The sequence below is a fragment of the Podarcis liolepis genome (assembly GCF_965112155.1).
Source record: "Podarcis liolepis genome assembly, chromosome: 1".
NCBI lineage: Eukaryota > Metazoa > Chordata > Lepidosauria > Squamata > Lacertidae > Podarcis > Podarcis liolepis.
The window spans coordinates 8,671,099-8,688,243 of record NC_139554.1 but is presented as its reverse complement, the minus strand read 5'-3'; the positions used below and the strand labels follow the sequence as shown (position 1 = coordinate 8,688,243).

Below are 17,145 nucleotides of genomic sequence, written 5' to 3'. Positions count from 1 at the left end.
TTGAACACCCAAGCAAACAAGCATAAGAACCACCCAAAAAGCGTGTGCTGGATCCGGCCAACGGCCCATTTAGCAGTCCAGCACCGTTTCCCCAGATGCCTCCACTGAGAAACCAGCAAGCAGGATTGGAGCCTCTCCCCAACTGTGGCTTCCAGAAACGCGCATCTAGAGGGCCATTGCTGTCTGCTCCAATCGTGGGGGGCAGCGCACACACCGCCACCATAAACTGGGCGTTCCCACCTCCTTGGCACTTGCCAGTCCTCTTTTAAGGACACCCAAGTTTGGTGGCCATCACTGCCCGGATCTGGAGGCACCCCCTTTTCCTTTGCGCGCGCGCGTGCGCCTTTTTCCCGGCCTCCTCCTTGCCTTCCTGTTCCTCCATTTTCCTCTTTGAACTCGTCGCAGGTATTGCTCAGGGAGTGGAAGCAGTTAAAGGGGCCAGGCAGGCAGGCAAGCTGCTCCCCCCCACCTCCAGCCGCCCTGTGATATGCCAACCACAGGGTGACGCAAAGGCTGGCAGACTCCAGCTCCACAAGCCATTTGCACCTGCGTAAGAGGCGCAAGCGGAGCTCCTCGCGCTGCAGCCGCCCCGAGAGAGGCTCCCCGCGGCCGCCGCCCTTTCTCCCTCCTGCCGCCGCCGCCGCCTCCTTTCCTCGCCCATCCTCCGACCCACGGAGAGAGCCCAGCCGGGATGTCTTCGCCGCCGGGTCGCCCCAGCTCCTCCGGGGAGCACTGGGTTGGCGACGGCGCCGAGGACGAGAGCGCGGCCGCCGGAGCTCCGGCGAGGCGCGGCGATGGCGAAGGCGCAGGGGCAGCGGCGTTCGGCTTCTCCAAGGAACCCCCGGCCGTTCCCATGGCGACTGCATCCACAGGTAAAAAGGAAAGGCGGAGGTACCCAGAGATGCTACAAAGGGCCTTAGCCACGTTGCGGCGCGCCTCTCGCGGCAGCTCTGGCCACCCGGAGGTGGTCCTGGCCGGATTCCTGGGGGGTTTCAAGGGCGGTGGGAAATCAAGGCCGTTGGAGATGGAAAAGGGACCAGGTTTCCTTCCAAAGTTCCACAAGGCTCTTTGGGGTTCATCCTTATACGCGCTCTTTGGCCTGTTCTGTGGAGTTTACGTGCGGGGCTGTGGGGGAGCATTTCAGCCGGAAATGTAATGGGCGGCATTTGTTTGCTTACCCCCCCCCCCCAAATCCTTCATACACACACCCTCGCCTGTATGTAAATCCTCTGGCCAGGCAGAAGTCATTGCCCAGACCTTGGGGTCAGCTTGCATCATAATCTTCCCCTTAGTGTCTCTCTCTAATAAATTCCAGTGTCCACCCTTGATTAATTTTTCTGTGAGGCTCGTTGAAGAGGGCCTTTGGGACACTCATCTCCCTTGGGGTGGCAGCACATCTGGTTTTAAATGCTCTTCGATGCTCTTAATGTTTTCTGATGCTCTTAAATTTTAAAAACATGTTTCCATTTCCATTTTAGTTGTACTGTTTTTGCTATTTTCTTGGACCCCTTTTGGAGGAAGAGCAAGATAGAAAACTAACAAATTGAAATAAACATTGGTTTGCTTTTACAGTAGATGCAGCCAGTGCTTTCACTTTCAACAAGCTAATCCCCCACTCCCTTTTTTTGAGGGGGGGGGTAGTAGGTTGGAGATAGTAGTTATTTTCAGGACTCTCTCTGTGTGTGCCCACACTGCTTGTGGAATTGAAGAGGCTTCAGCTTCTGAGATAATAGTTTTGGGGGCGGGTGGAGGTTGGAAAGAAAGGATTTTTCCATCCCTTCATCTCCTGTGACTGAAGAGGTTGCCTGCTCTACTTTTAATTCCCACCTGCCAAGGAACAGATCTGTGTCCCCGTTATGCAATCTTGCAGTATTAAACTTGTGTGGAACAAGTTTGGGAGTGGGAGTGGATGGGGGAAAAGATGGGTCCCAGTTATGCAACAGGACACCCATTGCTGTCTGTAGCAGGAGCAGCTGCATTGGGGCTGGGCTGGGCTGGGCTCTCCTCCCTCCCTGATCTCCTGGGTTTCCTCCTGCACAAGCTGCCCTGTGCAGGATACTGTCCAGGGTTATTTGCAGCTTGCTGCGCTGTATGTGTGTGTCTGGTGCAGGCGCCACACATTATTTTTGAACAGTTCCCACCACCACACACACCGACTTTGCCGTGTCTGCTCTTTTGTTGTGAAATAGAACCTAAATGCCTTTGCATCGACACGGGTAAATGTTCAGCCTTTTGCGTAGGCTTTGAACCAAAATGCAAGCTGCCAAACCAACCTGCTTTTCTGTGCGCCATGGATTCAGAATTAATAATGTTTTTGTTTTCAGACCTTTTCACTGGTAAAAAAAGTGGCTTTGCATGGAAAAAGAAAGGCAAATGTTGAGGAATACACGGTGCATGTGTGAGTGCAAAAGGGGAAGGATGGATTTCCCTGATGGTTATAATTTCAAGTGGGGTACACCCCCCACACTCCCAAGAAATCTGCTGCGTAGTCCCTTGTGTCAAGAAAGCCGAGCCAGTCTCAAGGGACAGACATTCTCAGGAACAAAGAAGAGTAGTTTTTCTAATGCAACCATTCATTTCTACTATGGTTTTTTTAAAAAAAATATCTATTGCCTAATTTAAAAATGAGTGCATTCATCCATCTCATTCAAACTTTCTAAAAGGATTGCAGGAAATCAGTAGTTAAACAAGGCTGGGAAGGGGGCACTGGAAAGAGATTTCTTTTACATTTCTTTTGGAATCCTCTCCAAAGCTCCCCCCCTTTTTTTTTGAAAGAAAGAAAAGCAACGCCTTTACTTTTATGCTGGCTAAATCTGGATGCCTGAGAAGAAAGAGGGAGGGATTGTGATTTTCTGATGCTTCCTTCATGCGGCTGGCCTAGAGTTCAAAAGAGCTGACAAAAGCATAATGGTTTGATTGTTCGTTGTGTTGGTTTCTTATTTGATAACGAGTGGGGTGGGGGGAGGTGTTTGTGGGAACTGGGGATAGGGATGTTATTTCCCAAATGCAGCAGGACCCAGTATCATTGCATCCGAAAACACACACTCCATCTTTCCCATTTGCTTGAAAATAAGTACCACTGAAACCGGCAAGGTCTACCTTAGAATCAGGGTGTTGTCTTATTTCACTCCCACCCCTCTCTTATTGATTCAGCAGATTCGGCACTCCTGTTGCTTCCTGTCGCTGGAGGAAGTGCTTGTGTTTACCTTTCCTTTAGTCCGTGAAATAAATGGCCTTTTATTCCAGCGTTTCACATGCAGCCAGTAGTATCATACTGTGAACTTTCGGTGCTTTGAAAATGGGCTGGATCTGTTGTTCACGAAGTGATCTGCTGCGTCCCTTACTCACGTGCGTGACTGAACCCCCAAGCAGTGTATGTGTACAGACACCATCCAAAACATGTTTATTGGGAAGTAAGCCCCGCAGACTTCAACGATGCTTGCTTTCCAGTTCAAGGTTGCAGCCTTAGTAAAATAGATTATTTCTCTGGGGGGTAGGGAGAGAGAGAGAATCGGCGGAGCTGACTGTCACAAGAACTTACTTTGTGTAACATAGCAGATAGAATGGACTGCGCTGCCTGTATATTTTGCATGCTTTCATTTTGGCTGCTCTGCTGATATTTAGCATTGGCATAAAGTGTGCTGTGTACATGGAATGCTTAGCATCAAAGATTCAGCCCCCTGGGGCACCTGCATGGGGGTGCATCCGAAATTGGCATCCCCTGGGATGCCAGATCTCCTTCATGCCTGCTGTAGCATCTAAGAGCACTCCCTCTGGGCATGCAATATCATCATTATTATGCGTGTGGTTCTGTGTGGTTGTTTGCTGCTTACAGAGGTCAAGGAACTCTTCTTGTGAAATTCTCACCGTTGCTATTAGGCTGCATCCAACTACCGTATTTTTCGCTCTATAACACGCACCAGACCATAACACGCACGTAGTTTTTAGAGGAGGAAAACAAGGGAAAAAAAATATTCTAAACGAAATAGTGGATATATGATTTTTGTGGTTCATGCTGTGGCCACAGACATGTGATCTGACAGTGAGTTTGGAGTAGCCCAATGCAAAAATCCTGAGGATCCATGCGGATCCATGCTTTGTAACCACGGAGGAGGGAAGGAAGGGGAACCATGGATCCTCTGCTCACGACTGCAGCAGATCCCCCCGGCCACCCGCAGGCATTCGCTCCATAACACGCACAGACATTTCCCCTTGCTTTCTAGGAGGAAAAAAGTGAGTGTTATGGTGCAAAAAATACGGTAAGTCATATTCAAAAGAAGACCCGTTGAAATCCGTGGACTGAAGTTAGTCATGACTTGGGTACCACTCAGCGTCATTTGTCGATTTATATGCTGCTTCATGCCCAAATAGACTTCTAAGTGGTTTTCAAAGTACAGTGGTACCTTGGGTTAAGAACTTAAGTCATTCTGGAGGTCTGTTCTTAACCTGAAACTGTTCTTAACCTGAGGTACCACTTTAGCTAATGGGGCCTCCCGCTGCCACCACCACACAATTCCTGTTCTCATCCTGAAGCAAAGTTCTTAACCCAAGGTACTATTTCTGGGTTAGCAGAGTCTGTAACCTGAAGCGTCTGTAACCCGAGGTACCACTGTAATAGATTTGTTAGTCTTTAAGGCACCCCAAGACACTTTTTTGTCACGAGGCAGAACATGTTAAGGCTGCGGTTCTGGAGTGAGTCCCATTGAATTCAGTGGGGCTTACTTATGAGTAGGTATGTATGGGATTCCACTGTACGGTTACTTGATGGACTCTGGGGCTCTCCCTTCCTGGGGCTCTGTACCTTTTAAACCAGACAGTCTTTCAGATAGAGGACACTGTCAAATATCCTGAAAGCCCTCCAGTGCAGCCTTGCAGGAAGCCAGCGACTGATACTAAATTTGCATAAATCAGCACATGCAATTCGGTATATGCACTGGTTCAATTTTGCCAGTGTGTGTATTTACTGAAATTCATTAGGAGTAAAATGGGTTTATGTGAGGATGGGGAGCAGCAACCACTGCAGTGTTAGACTTGCCCCGTCCCCCCCCTGCACATTTATTCTGCTCCTATCCTGAGCTCTGTGACGGGCATTGCATCGCAAACCAGAGGGAGCATTTGATTTAATGCGTAGGCACTTAAATATTTCAGTCGAGAATCTGAGCTGTGAAAAGTCGGGAGAGTTCACACCTGTTCCTTCCGTATGGCACGTTGCAAAAATGGTTAAGAGTGCATCTCAACCTAACAGCCGTCTAATTTAAACGGACAGCGAAACATCACGGCTTTTGTCTGATTCCTGGCCCCTTTCTCAGAGAGTGGCAGTTCGGCTTGCCAAAAATTATGGTTAATAATAATATAATGAAATTGTTTTTTTGTTTGGTGGGAAGGCGAAGAATAAGAAGCAGTCTGAGGCAGATCCAGTAAATTCATGAAGATTATTCACCAGCAAGAGCGATGCTGGAGCGTGTTCTCTGTGTTCATGCCACTCAGCACGCCATCTGGACCTAGGTTCTGTTATTTATTTTTATACAGGGATGGTTAAAAACAATGTTGCCATAAATATTAATGCTGTTCCCTGGAATTCATTTCCTGGCGCAAATTCGTAAGGACTTCCAGTGTCTCTGGACTGACACATCCAAGGCTTTCCACAACCTTCTTGGTTTCTGAACAGCAACAGAACTTTATTGCAACTTTTATAACAGGCAGCAAAGAACACCTTCCTGGCCTCAAAACATCAACAACTATTTTCTTATTTATATGCCCCCCATCTGACTGGATTGGTTCAGCCACTCTGGGCGGCTGCCAGCAAAATATAAAAAACATAGTGAAACAGCACACATTGAAAATTTCCCCAGACAGGTCTACCTTCAGATGTCTTCTAAAAGTCAGGTAGTTGTTTATTTCCTTGACATCTGGTGGGAGGGCGTTCCACAGGGAGGGTGCCACCACCGAGAAGGCCCTCTGCCTGGTTCCTTGACTTCACTTCTCGAGGGTAGGGAACCACCAGAAGGCCCTCAGAGGAGGACCTCAGTGCCCGTCATTGCAAAATGTTGTTGTTGTTGATGATCATAATAATAATAATAATAATAATAATAATAATAAATTTAATTTATATACTGCCCTATACCCGGAGCTCTTGGGGTGGTTCACAGGATAATTTCAAAATATAAAACCACAAAATACATAATCAAAATAAAAACAGTAACCCAGTACCCCCCCAACCACATTTTAAATATGCAGCGTCTAATTTGCTACCGTGTGACAATGAGAGTGTGGATCACATCCCATGATATGAACAAGCCTTTCTTTCCCCCTTTTTTTGAAAGTCATCTCTCGCTATTTTTTTTAATAATATTTTTTATTAAGTTTTATTTTACAATATATAAATAATTCCTCCTTTTTCACTTTGTTTTTGCTCCTATGAGCTAGTTGGCTCCCTCCCCCCCCCCCGCCTGGTCTCAGGGATACTTTAATTCTTTATTTTCTCATCGCATTCCCCTTCCTTCCTGATTATATTACACCAATTTCAATTACGCATTTTAAAGAATATGTAAAAAGGTAGCGTTGTCATCATTACAAGTCTTCGTAAGTCAGTCCTGCTAGCACTGTTAATTGTTTACCATTGTCCTTCAAATATTGTATAAATTTACCCCAGCCTTTCTGGAAAGCTTGTTCCTGCTGGTTTCAGATTTTCCCAGTCAGCTTCGCCAGCTCTGCATATTCTATCATCTTCGTCTGCCGCCCATCAATTGTTGCTAATTCCTGTTGCTTCCATTTCTGGGCTAACAATAATTTCTGGTCTCTCTTAGGCATGGGTTGGCTGTCAACTTTTCCCTTTTCTTGCGAGGAATCATATTCGGAATAAGAGAATTTCCCTTAAAAAAAAGGGAAACGTTGACAGCTATGAACCTAAGGCCTGGGGGCCAGATCCAGCTGAATCGCCTTCTAAATCCAGCCCGCGGACGGTCCAGGAATCAGCATGTTTTTACATGAGTAGAATGTGTGCTTTTATTGAAAATGCATCTCTGGGTTATTTGTGGGGCATAGGAATTAGTCCCCCCCCCCCAATACAGTGGTACCTCAGGTTAAGTACTTACTTTGTCCTGGAGGTCTGTACTTAACCTGAAACTGTTCTTAACCTGAAGCATCACTTTAGCTAATGGGGCCTCCTGCTGCTGCTGCTGCGCCGCTAGAGCACGATTTCTGTTCTCATCCTGAAGCAAAGTTCCTAACCTGAAGCACTATTTCTGGGTTAGCGTATGTAACCCGAGGTACCACTGTAGTCCGGCACCCCACAAGGTCTGAGGGACAGTGGACCAGCCCCCTGCTGAAAAAGTTTGCTGACCCCTGCTCTTAGGGATCGATATGAGCAAACCTTTCAACCAGTGTGCATGTCCCGCATTGCTCCTTCCTCGGGGGCAGGAACAGCACATGGTCCCACCCCCAGCTCCCAAAACAATGTGCATAGTATTTTACACTATGCTTTTTAGTGTAGTGTATTATACTATACACTTAGAGATTTTGATTATTGGGCGGTATATAAATCCTGTTAAATAAATAAATAGTTCCGGAAACCAGTCTTGTTAAAAATTTTAGCTGTTTGTTGTTGTACGTTGTTTTAAGTGTTCTGGTTTTCATTGTTCTTATCTGTTGCATTTTATCTTAAGCCTCTCTTTCAGAGACTTCCCACCCATAAGGCGACTTACAGACATAAGAAATACTATTAACTAAAATAATAATTTTGACCCCTGTTGTAGGAAATCCCACGAGTCCCACTCCTGGCTGTAGAAATACAACAAAGCTTAAAATGGCAAGGAAAGTTCAGGAACCAAGAAGACAAAAACTTTAATAAAGAATGGGAATTTTTAAAATAACTTATCTAGGAGACCACTGTTGGCAGATGAAACCATTAGCAGGATTCTAATAACACTTGTAATGTAAGCAAGTACCATGGACAATATGGAGAGAGATATAATACAGATTATGAAATAATATGCAATTGAAAAGGTTGACAATAGGACCCACGGAAGGGAGGGTGGGAAGTCTCGAGATTCATAGAAATCTCTAAATGGGGATATGTATTTTGTATTGTTATAATTCTACACTTGTAAAATCAAATAAAAATTATTCCCGAAAGAAATAAAATGCTTAATTGAATAACCAGCCACTTCTTACCTGTTGCAACATGCAAAACCCGAAACGCCCGCCTCCCTCAGCTTATTGAGAAGGTTTTGCTGTGCTCAACTGTGCAACCCAGGGCATGTTTACTCAAAAGTAAGCGCCGCTGAATTCACTGGGGCTTCCTTCCAACTTGGCATACGCAGGACCTTAGAAAGCCCAGGGCTGTCGTGTTAGTGATGCTCTGGGCATGCAAACCGCTGTAGACAATCTCCATGGGGACTTAAGCTATAGCTCGTGTTCCCTCCCACCCCTGGCCCATGTAGGAAGGCTTAATTTATCATTTTACAACAATACCGTTATTATCCACAGCCCCTCCAGAGATTCCTTAATCCTGGCTCAACAGCAAGCTGCTGTGTCAGCAGCAACTCTGTAAAATTCAGTATGGCAAAGGAAGGTGCCGTAGAACGTTGACTTTCTGTGCAGAAATTTCCAGGTTCAAACCCCGTCATTGCCAAACAGCGCTGGAAAATCCTCTGGCCTGAAGCCCTAAAGTCCCTCTCCCAGTTGGTGTTGGCAGTATGGAACTAGATACCGGTAATTATTTATTAAAATGGTATACCTCCCCTTTCTCCGTAGAGCTCAGGACAGTTCAAAGCATTTGCCATATTTTTCGCTCTATAAGATGCACCAGACCACAAGATGCACCTAGTTTTTGGAGGAGGAAATCAAGAAAAAAAAATTCTGAATCTCAGAAGCCAGAACAGCGAGAGGGATCGCGGCGCAGTGAAAGCAGCAATCCCTCTTGCTGTTCTGGCTTCTGGGATAGCTGCGCAGCCTGCATTTGCTCCATAAGACGCACACACATTTCCCCTTACTTTTTAGGAGGGAAAAAGTGAGTCTTATAGACCAAAAAATACGGTAATTATTCTTAAAAAAAAAAATACATTTATTTGCTGCGTTTTCCACCAAGAAGCTCAAGGTGGTGTTGTACATGATTTTCCTCCTCCCCAGTTCATCCTTGGGCTAAGAGATGGTTGCTGGTCCAAGGTCACCCAATGAGCTTCATGGTTGAATAGTGATTTGAACCCTGGTCTCCCAGGTCATAGTCAAACACTCAGTCCATTAGGCCACACTGGCTCTCATAAAAATACAAAGTAAAAGCACAAAATACGTCATTTTATAGAAATTTATTTATGTATGCTACTACAGCAGCAAGAATGCTGCTTGCTCCAAAGTGGAAAGATGCAGAAGTCCCAGCAAAGGAAGAATGGCTAGAAAAACTTACGGAACATGCAGAAATGGCAAAACTTACCGGAAGAATAAGAAATCAAGATAACAAACTTTTTATAAAACAACATAAATAGGTTATTGAATATTTACAGGTAAATTGCAAACAGATAGAAACATTAGCAGGATTATTGTAACAACCTGCAGTTTCATAATAGTATATATTTAGAGTAGATAATTAAATGAATTTGGATATGCAGAAGGTATTAAATAATAACTTTAAGGAACCGCAGAAATAGGGGGGAAGGAAGTCAAACTTTGAAATGTTAAATTGATTGTAAAACTAATGAAATGTATAAACTTGGAAAGTATAAATAAAAGCTTTTAAAAAGACACAAAAAGACAGTGGAACCTTGGTTCTCAAACTTAATCCATTCTGGGAAGTCCGTTCGACTCGGGGAACTGTTCGAAAACCAAGGCACGGCTTCCGATTGGCTGCAGGAACTTCCTGCACTCAAGTGGAAGCCACATCCAAAAACATTCACAAACCAGAACACTCACTTCCGGGTTTGCAGCGTTCAGGAGCCGATTTGTTCAGGAGCCAAGCTGTTCGACTACCAAGGTACCACTGTACATAGTAAAATAGATGGAGTGATGGCATTCCTTGATTCCTGGGCTCCCACGAAAGGGCTTCCTATTAAACCGCAGAAATAATAGGATTATTTATCTTTTTTTGGTAACTTCATTTTGCATCATGCTGTGTGGTCTAATCTAACTTGAGCAGTGTCCAATATTCTAGCAATGGGTGGGTAGGTTTGGGTTGAATACAAGGTGAATATGAATATATCATGTTTAGGGAAGTTTTTAATCAGGCACCCCCAAACTCAGCCCTCCAGATGTTTTGGGACTACAATTCCCATCATCTCTGACCACTGGTCCTGTTAGCTAGGGATGATGGGAGTTGTAGTCCCAGAACATCTGGAGGGCCAAGTTTGGGGACGCCTGTTTTTAATGTTTGAATTTTTATCGTGTTTCTAATGTTCCGTTGAAATGTTCCGCTCAGAGTGGGCGGGGTAGAAATTAATAATAATAATAATAATAATAATAATAATAATAATAATAATAACAACAACAACAACAACTGTAGTTTTCCATGTATAAGACTAGGTTTCCCCCCTAAAAAAATATTGTCAAAAATTGGGGGCATCTTATACACGGATACATCTCCCCCCATTTTCTTAAATCTGAGTCTCCAAAAATAGGGGGGTGTCTTATACATGGGGGCATCTTATAGATGGAAAAATACGGTATATAGCATTGGGGGTAGTGCAGGGGGCAGGGAGAGGGAGAGAGCAATAGTGAAGAATTTCAAGTTTTGATTCCAGGGTTCGCATGAGATGCAGCAGTTACCAGGGGAGACAACAGGACGCGTTTCCAGGAGCAGCTTTTTTCATCTTTTAAAGGCTTGAAAGCAACATCTATTCCCACCCTCCACCCCACAGACTAAACATAGCCGTGCTGTTTGGTTTTTTGGCATACTGCTTGCTTGTTGCTGCAAATGAGTTTAGTCGTTTTCCTTTAGGGAGGGTGACACAGAAGAAAATGGGCTTGGTTTCTGCCTTCCTTACTCCACCTGCTGCTCTCCAAATCTTTGGACCACAATTCAAATTCAGTTGCAGCACAATCGCAGCAGAGAAGGAATTGCTCCCAGCCTTTGGTTTTATGTGGGGAGGGTTGCTACTCACGGCAGCAAAGGATGCAGAGGCAGATGTAGGGAGACCGGCAGGCACCTTGCGAAGCTGAATTAACAATTCCCTGTTATCCAGGTCAGCAGCCCCAGTCCCCTTGTCTGCCAAGATTATCTGCCAGGATAATCTTTGCAGCGCCTCTGTGCAGGGGTGGGAGGAAAGAGACACTGTGGGGGTCAAAGCACACAGAGGAATAATTGCATCCTCAGCCTGCAGCTGTAGCCATCGAGTTTGGGAGGCGGACCTCCTGATTTGAGGAATCGGAAGCAAAGCAGGATGGGATACGTGGACCTTTTAATATTTGCACAGAATTTTAAAAGGTGCATCTTCTCCCCTCCTTTCGCCCTGACATATGTCAAGCTGCACCTGCAGAAATGCACCACTGTTAAGTACGCAGAATGCTTTTCCATCCAATTATAATATACGTGGATTGTTAGTATCTTGATAGATCTGCCGATCATCAATGAAACACTGGGGGGTGGTTTGTTTTTGTGTAACATGAATGAACACTGTGGTCATCACCCTGTCTTTCCTTCTCTCTTTGCACTGAGTGCTCTAATGTTATATTCTCCTTTCATAGAAACTGTGGTTTGCCATTACACCTGAAATCAGTAAACTGTGGTTTGCGTGAGCTATAAAAACCTGGATTGTAGACCAGGGTCTGCTCTACATTAAGCTCTATTTTACTGCTATTACAGTGGTGCCCCGCAAGACGAATGCCTCGCAAGACGGAAAACTCGCTAGACGAAAGAGTTTTCCGTTTTGGAGGTGCTTCGCAAAACGAATCTCCCATGGGCTTGCTTCGCAAGACAACAATGTCTTGCGAGTTCCTGCGGGTTTTTTCCCCCTTTCCCCCCTTTTTCTAAGCCACTAAGCCGCTTATCAGCTGATCCGATAAGCCGCTAAAAGCCGCTAATAGCACTAATCCGCTAATCCGTCAATGGGCTTGCTTCGCAAGACGAAAAAACCGCTAGACAAAGAGAATCACAGAACGGATTCTTTTCGTCTTGCGAGGCACCACTGTATTACTTCTTACCTCTTACAACAGACATTGCACTCACCCATACTTAACGTTGCTGCTTCTACTTTCATAGAAACCATGGTTTGCCATTACATCTGACATCAACAAGCCGGTTTGTGTGAATTGCCACCCTTTCCCCAACCTTCCTCTACCCCACCTTTGACCTTGCAGTGGATCTGTGGGAAGGAAGTTTAATCCTCCGATTTATTGACTCAACGGACATATTAATGATGGCCGTATTAATTGCTGTTTCTTGGATGCTGCTTCTCAGTGTGCACTTGTGCACCTGCCTAGCAGCTGACATGCTCGCCCGATAGTAGATGGCGCGGGGGGGGGGGGAATGAGGCATGTGGCGAGAAAAGCCATCAGAGGTGGCAGCTAATACACAGGGGGAAGATCAGCAATGTCAGGGGACATGCAGAATGGCACTTGGAAAGATAGCCAGCTTCCTGTGCCTTTACTTGCAGTAGTGAGCTAGATGCATCTGACCCAGTATAAGACAATAGGTTTCCAATGAGCTGCTCCAGATTCATGGGGGTTTTCTGTGTGTGGTTGTATTCTGCAACGTGTTGCTGATGCAAGAAATGGCGGAGTTATACTGGATTATCCACAGCCATTCTACTTTATTTGTCGTTCTGCAATTCTTCTCCAGTTTTGCAGCGTCATTGCCATCTGAAGATGGTGGTGATGATGATGATAATAATAATAATAATTTAAAAAAAAAATTGTACCCCGCCCATCTGGCTGGGTTTCCCCAGGCACTCTGGGCGGCTTCCACAAATACCAAAAATACACTAATATGTCATACATTAAAAACTTCCCTGAACAGGGCTGCCTTAAGATGTCTTCTAAATGTCAGGTAGTTGTTTATCTCTTTGACACCTGGTGGGAGGGCGTTCCACAGGGCGTGCGCCACTACCAAGAAGGCCCTCTGCCTCGTTCCCTGTAGCTTTGCTTCTCGCAATGAGGGAACCGCCAGAAGGCCCTCGGCGCTGGACCTCAGTGTCCGGGCAGAACGATGGGGAGGAACTCTTGTGCACCAAAAGTGGGACAAAGTCCTCCAAACATTGGTTGCATGGAAAGTTACAGGATTTCAACAAGAAGTTCTGGGGTGTTTACCAGTTGGACACAAAGCTGTATCCCTCCCTCTGGAGCTTGTGGCCTCTCCTTCCTTAGAGGTTTTTAAGCAGAGGTTGGATGGCCATCTGTCATGGATGCTTTCGTGGAGATTCATCAGCATTGCAGGGGGTTGGACTAGATGACCCTTGGGGTCTTTTCAGCACCAGGTAAAGGACTTTCTTTTCACCCAAACCTTTTAAATAGCTCACATAGTCTGATCCTCTCAGTTTGTAAATTTGAGATTGCTGTGATTCTTGTTTACCTTGTATTTAGGTTGGGTTTCGATTTTATGGCCCGTTCTGCATTTTAATTTGTTGTTGATACCAGTTTATTATAAGCTGCTCAGAGGACTTTGTGTCACGAGCTGGCGTGTGGATCTAGCTAATAAATAAATAACGCAATACAATATTGCTTATGTATGCCACAGCTCAGAATAGGGATGCAAACTCCAATGAGCTCCCATGAGCATATCGCCCTACTGTGCGAGATTGGATTCACCGCAGCTCATCAGACTTCTCCAATTGCCTTAAAATGTTTTAATGGAGACTTAATGCTATCTTGTTTTGCTTTCTTCCGAGCTTGTAAAACCAAACAGCTCATGAAAATGTGAGATGCTAAGAAATAATACCCAGCTTTATCTCTCTCTCTCCCGCCCTTTCTAGAGCTAACAGCCCCATAGAAGTTATTTTCAGTATCTGCTCCAGTAAATAACTCTGCTTTATTTGATCAGGTATATTTACCCAACAGTGCTGTTCCATGTACAGTAATGAACTGACAGGCAAGTAGATAAAACATAGGTTGCCTCTGTTACCAGCCCATTAGGCATCATACAACATCAAAGGGATAAACCATCCCTTTGCTGTTGTGGTTTAAAATTTAGCATGAATACTTCAAACTCTCCAGATAAGAACACAAGAGGATCTGCCTAATTTCAGCAGTGCAGACGTGTCTTTCTAGCCTGAGGATAGGAAATCTGTGGTTTTCCTGCAGTTGTTGTCGGACTACATATCCCATCGGGACGCGGGTGGCGCTGTGGGTTAAACCACAGAGCCTAGGACCTGCTGATCAGAAGGTCGGCGGTTCGAATCCCCGCGATGGGGTGAGCTCCTGTTGCTCGTTCCCTGCTCCTGCCAACCTAGCAGTTCGAAAGCACGTCAAAGTGCAAGTAGATAAATAGGTACTGCTCTGGCGGGAAGGTAAACGGCGTTTCCGTGCGCTGCTCTGGTTTGCCAGAAGTGGCTTAGTCCTGCTGGCCACATGACCCGGAAGCTGTACGCCGGCTCCCTCAGCCAGTAAAGCGAGATGAGCGCCCCAACCCCAGAGTCCGTCACGACTGGACCTAATGGTCAGGGGTCCCTTTACCTTTTTACATATCCCATCAGCTCCTGCCATTGCAGCCAGTGATCAGGGATGATAGGAACTGTAGTCCATCAGTGTCTGACTGGAGGGCCACAGGTTCCTTATCTCCCATGTAGACAACACTCAGCTAGATGGATCAATGGTCTAGCGTGGTACAGTCAAACCTCGGTTCGCGAACGGCTCCATTTTTGAACGTTTCAGCTCCCGAACGCTGTAAACCCAGAAGTAAATGCTCCGGTTTTCAAACATTTTTTCGGAAGCCGAACGTCTGACGCGGCTTCCGCTTGAGTGCAGGAAGCTCTTGCAACCAATCGGAAGCCGTGCCTCGGTTGTTGAATGTTTTGGAAACCGAGCGGGCTTCCGGAATGGATTACGTTCGACAACTGAGGTTTGACTGTATAAGGCAGTCGACTGTGTTTGTATGTTAAGACTTTCCTGCCCAAACCGCCTCTTCCGTACAGCTATCCAAGCTTGACAAGCCTTGTTTTACAATGCATCACACACACACACACACACACCCTGTCATAAGCATGGGATTTCTCTCGGTGTGTTTTGTTTCCTGAGCAAGGTTCCTGCCATTGGTCATTCAGAGTGAATGGAGCCATTAGGTGTTTCCAACATGGCGGGTGCTTGGCGCATTAGACATGACAGAAAGGTTCCCAATAAAAAATAAAATAAAAAAGAATGTCGCACATTGTTTTTTGCCACTAATTTGACCTCGCTGTCAGGGCAGCGGGAGGCTATTTCAACACTGGGGCAGGGCTTTCCCCCCAACTGGAACTTTCTGGAACTCAGTTCTCTAAGGTGTTCGCCATTCTAAGAGAACAAGGGAGGCGTACAATGTGAGCACCTCTTTTCCTAGAAAAATAGCACTGCATTGGGGGATGCGTGTGGGCCCAGATTAGGATTGTGTCTATACCAGCATTTCCAGAATAAGAAATGTGCCAGGCCAATGCTTTGGCCTGACTGTTCCTCGGGCTAACCTGCTGTTGTTATTTATTGAATTTGTTAGCTACTTTACCTTGCTCAGGACAACCCAAAGCAACTTGAAAGAAAGAAAGAAAGAAAGAAAGAAAGAAAGAAAGAGGCCATTCTCTCCTCACTCCTCACATACCGGTAGCTATATTAAAACCAAGGTGGGGAAATTAATTCATGAAGAACATCTCACCCACTTCTAAAGCACCACACACACAGGTAGTTAAAGGCTTAGTTATAGAGGCAAGTTTTTGCCTGGCACCTGACCTACCAGGGAGTGGAAGAGCGTGAATGCCATCCTGTGATATAGATAGATAGATATAGATATAGATATAGATATAGATATAGATATAGATATAGATATAGATATAGATATAGATATAGATATAGATTAGATATAGATAGATAATGCAGTCATAGTGTGGGAGCACTCACAATGTGCCCTCTATGTTGTGGCTCTGTACGCAGTTTCATTTATGTCCTTACAGCAGGAATAAGGAACCATTTCATCCTAGCAGCCCAGATCTTTACCTACCCTGACCCCACAGGCCAGTTGTGACCTATAAAAGTTGACCCACAGGGATTCCTTTCCGGGAACACTCTGGCAAAGCTCCACCAAGCACAATTGAAGTCTCTGCTCAAAAACTGTGGCACCAGCTCATCGCCCAGTGACATGAGATGATTGATGGGTGAGTTTGGTGGGGGTTTTTTGGACCCCCTGGCAGAGTGCTCTGAAACCACTTACAACCATTCTTGAACTTTGGCGCCCTTCCTCTTGCGACAGAAACCGACCAACACACACGTCTAATGTTAAGCTCTGGAGGTGATATTCCTCAGGTGGCAGCCTCGCCGACGCGATCGGCCTTCTCAGCTCTGCTGTGGGGCTCTCAGCATGGCGACAAAGTTGTTGCTCGGGAAGCAATGAAGCTCTCGTCAATCACAATTATGTGTCTGGTGTTGCAGCACGTTGCTGTGCTGGTGAGGCAGCTCCCATCTGAGCTGTGTGCGTACCACTGCATGACAAGATGCTCGCAAGATGTTGACTGCTGCGATTCAGTATTGCCATTTTCCCTTCAGCTGCCAAGAAGCGAAGGGAGGTCAAGTCCAAGGGCAACAGAATTGAGTCCAAGGTTGGCAAAGGGCAGAGCTTCTTGTTCCAAATCACATTAGGAAACTGCAACTAATCCAGAATGCTGCACTTACACTGTTGACTGGGAGTGGCCACTGGGACCATGTTACACCGGTCCTAAAGGATCTTCACTGGCTCCCAGTACATTTCCGAGCACAATTCAGAATGTTGGTGCTGTTGGTCCCTCATCTTCTGAAGGATCTATACTTTGGGGGACCTATAAAAACATGTAACCAGTCGTTTATCTTTCAGCACAGTGATTTTCCATAATTGTGACCAAAAGAGTTAACTTCTTAGCCTGCCTCCCTAGTTCTTCAGATCGTTCCTGTTGCATCTCCTCATTAAAATTCATTCCTAGTACAGTGCTGCATATTCTGTCTACACCCTGGTGGAACAAGATTAATAGGTTTTTATTTACTCTGAAATAAGTGTGGCAAAGCATGTATTGC

The 17,145-nt window shown here is 45.6% G+C and overlaps 1 protein-coding gene across 2 annotated transcripts in view; it reads left to right on the top strand.

The window, feature by feature from the left end:
• The first annotated feature begins 369 nt into the window (after window positions 1-369).
• RTN1 (reticulon 1) overlaps window positions 370-17,145 on the top strand; it is a 139,925-nt gene continuing 123,149 nt past the window's right edge. Inside the window, exon 1 of one of the 2 annotated variants that reach the window (XM_083518025.1) lies at window positions 370-872. In XM_083518025.1, coding sequence (XP_083374151.1) covers window positions 692-872 — 181 coding nt within the window. In that variant the 5' untranslated portion in view covers window positions 370-691. The remainder of the gene's footprint in view (window positions 873-17,145) is intronic. The other variant, XM_083518026.1, reaches the window with a different exon arrangement.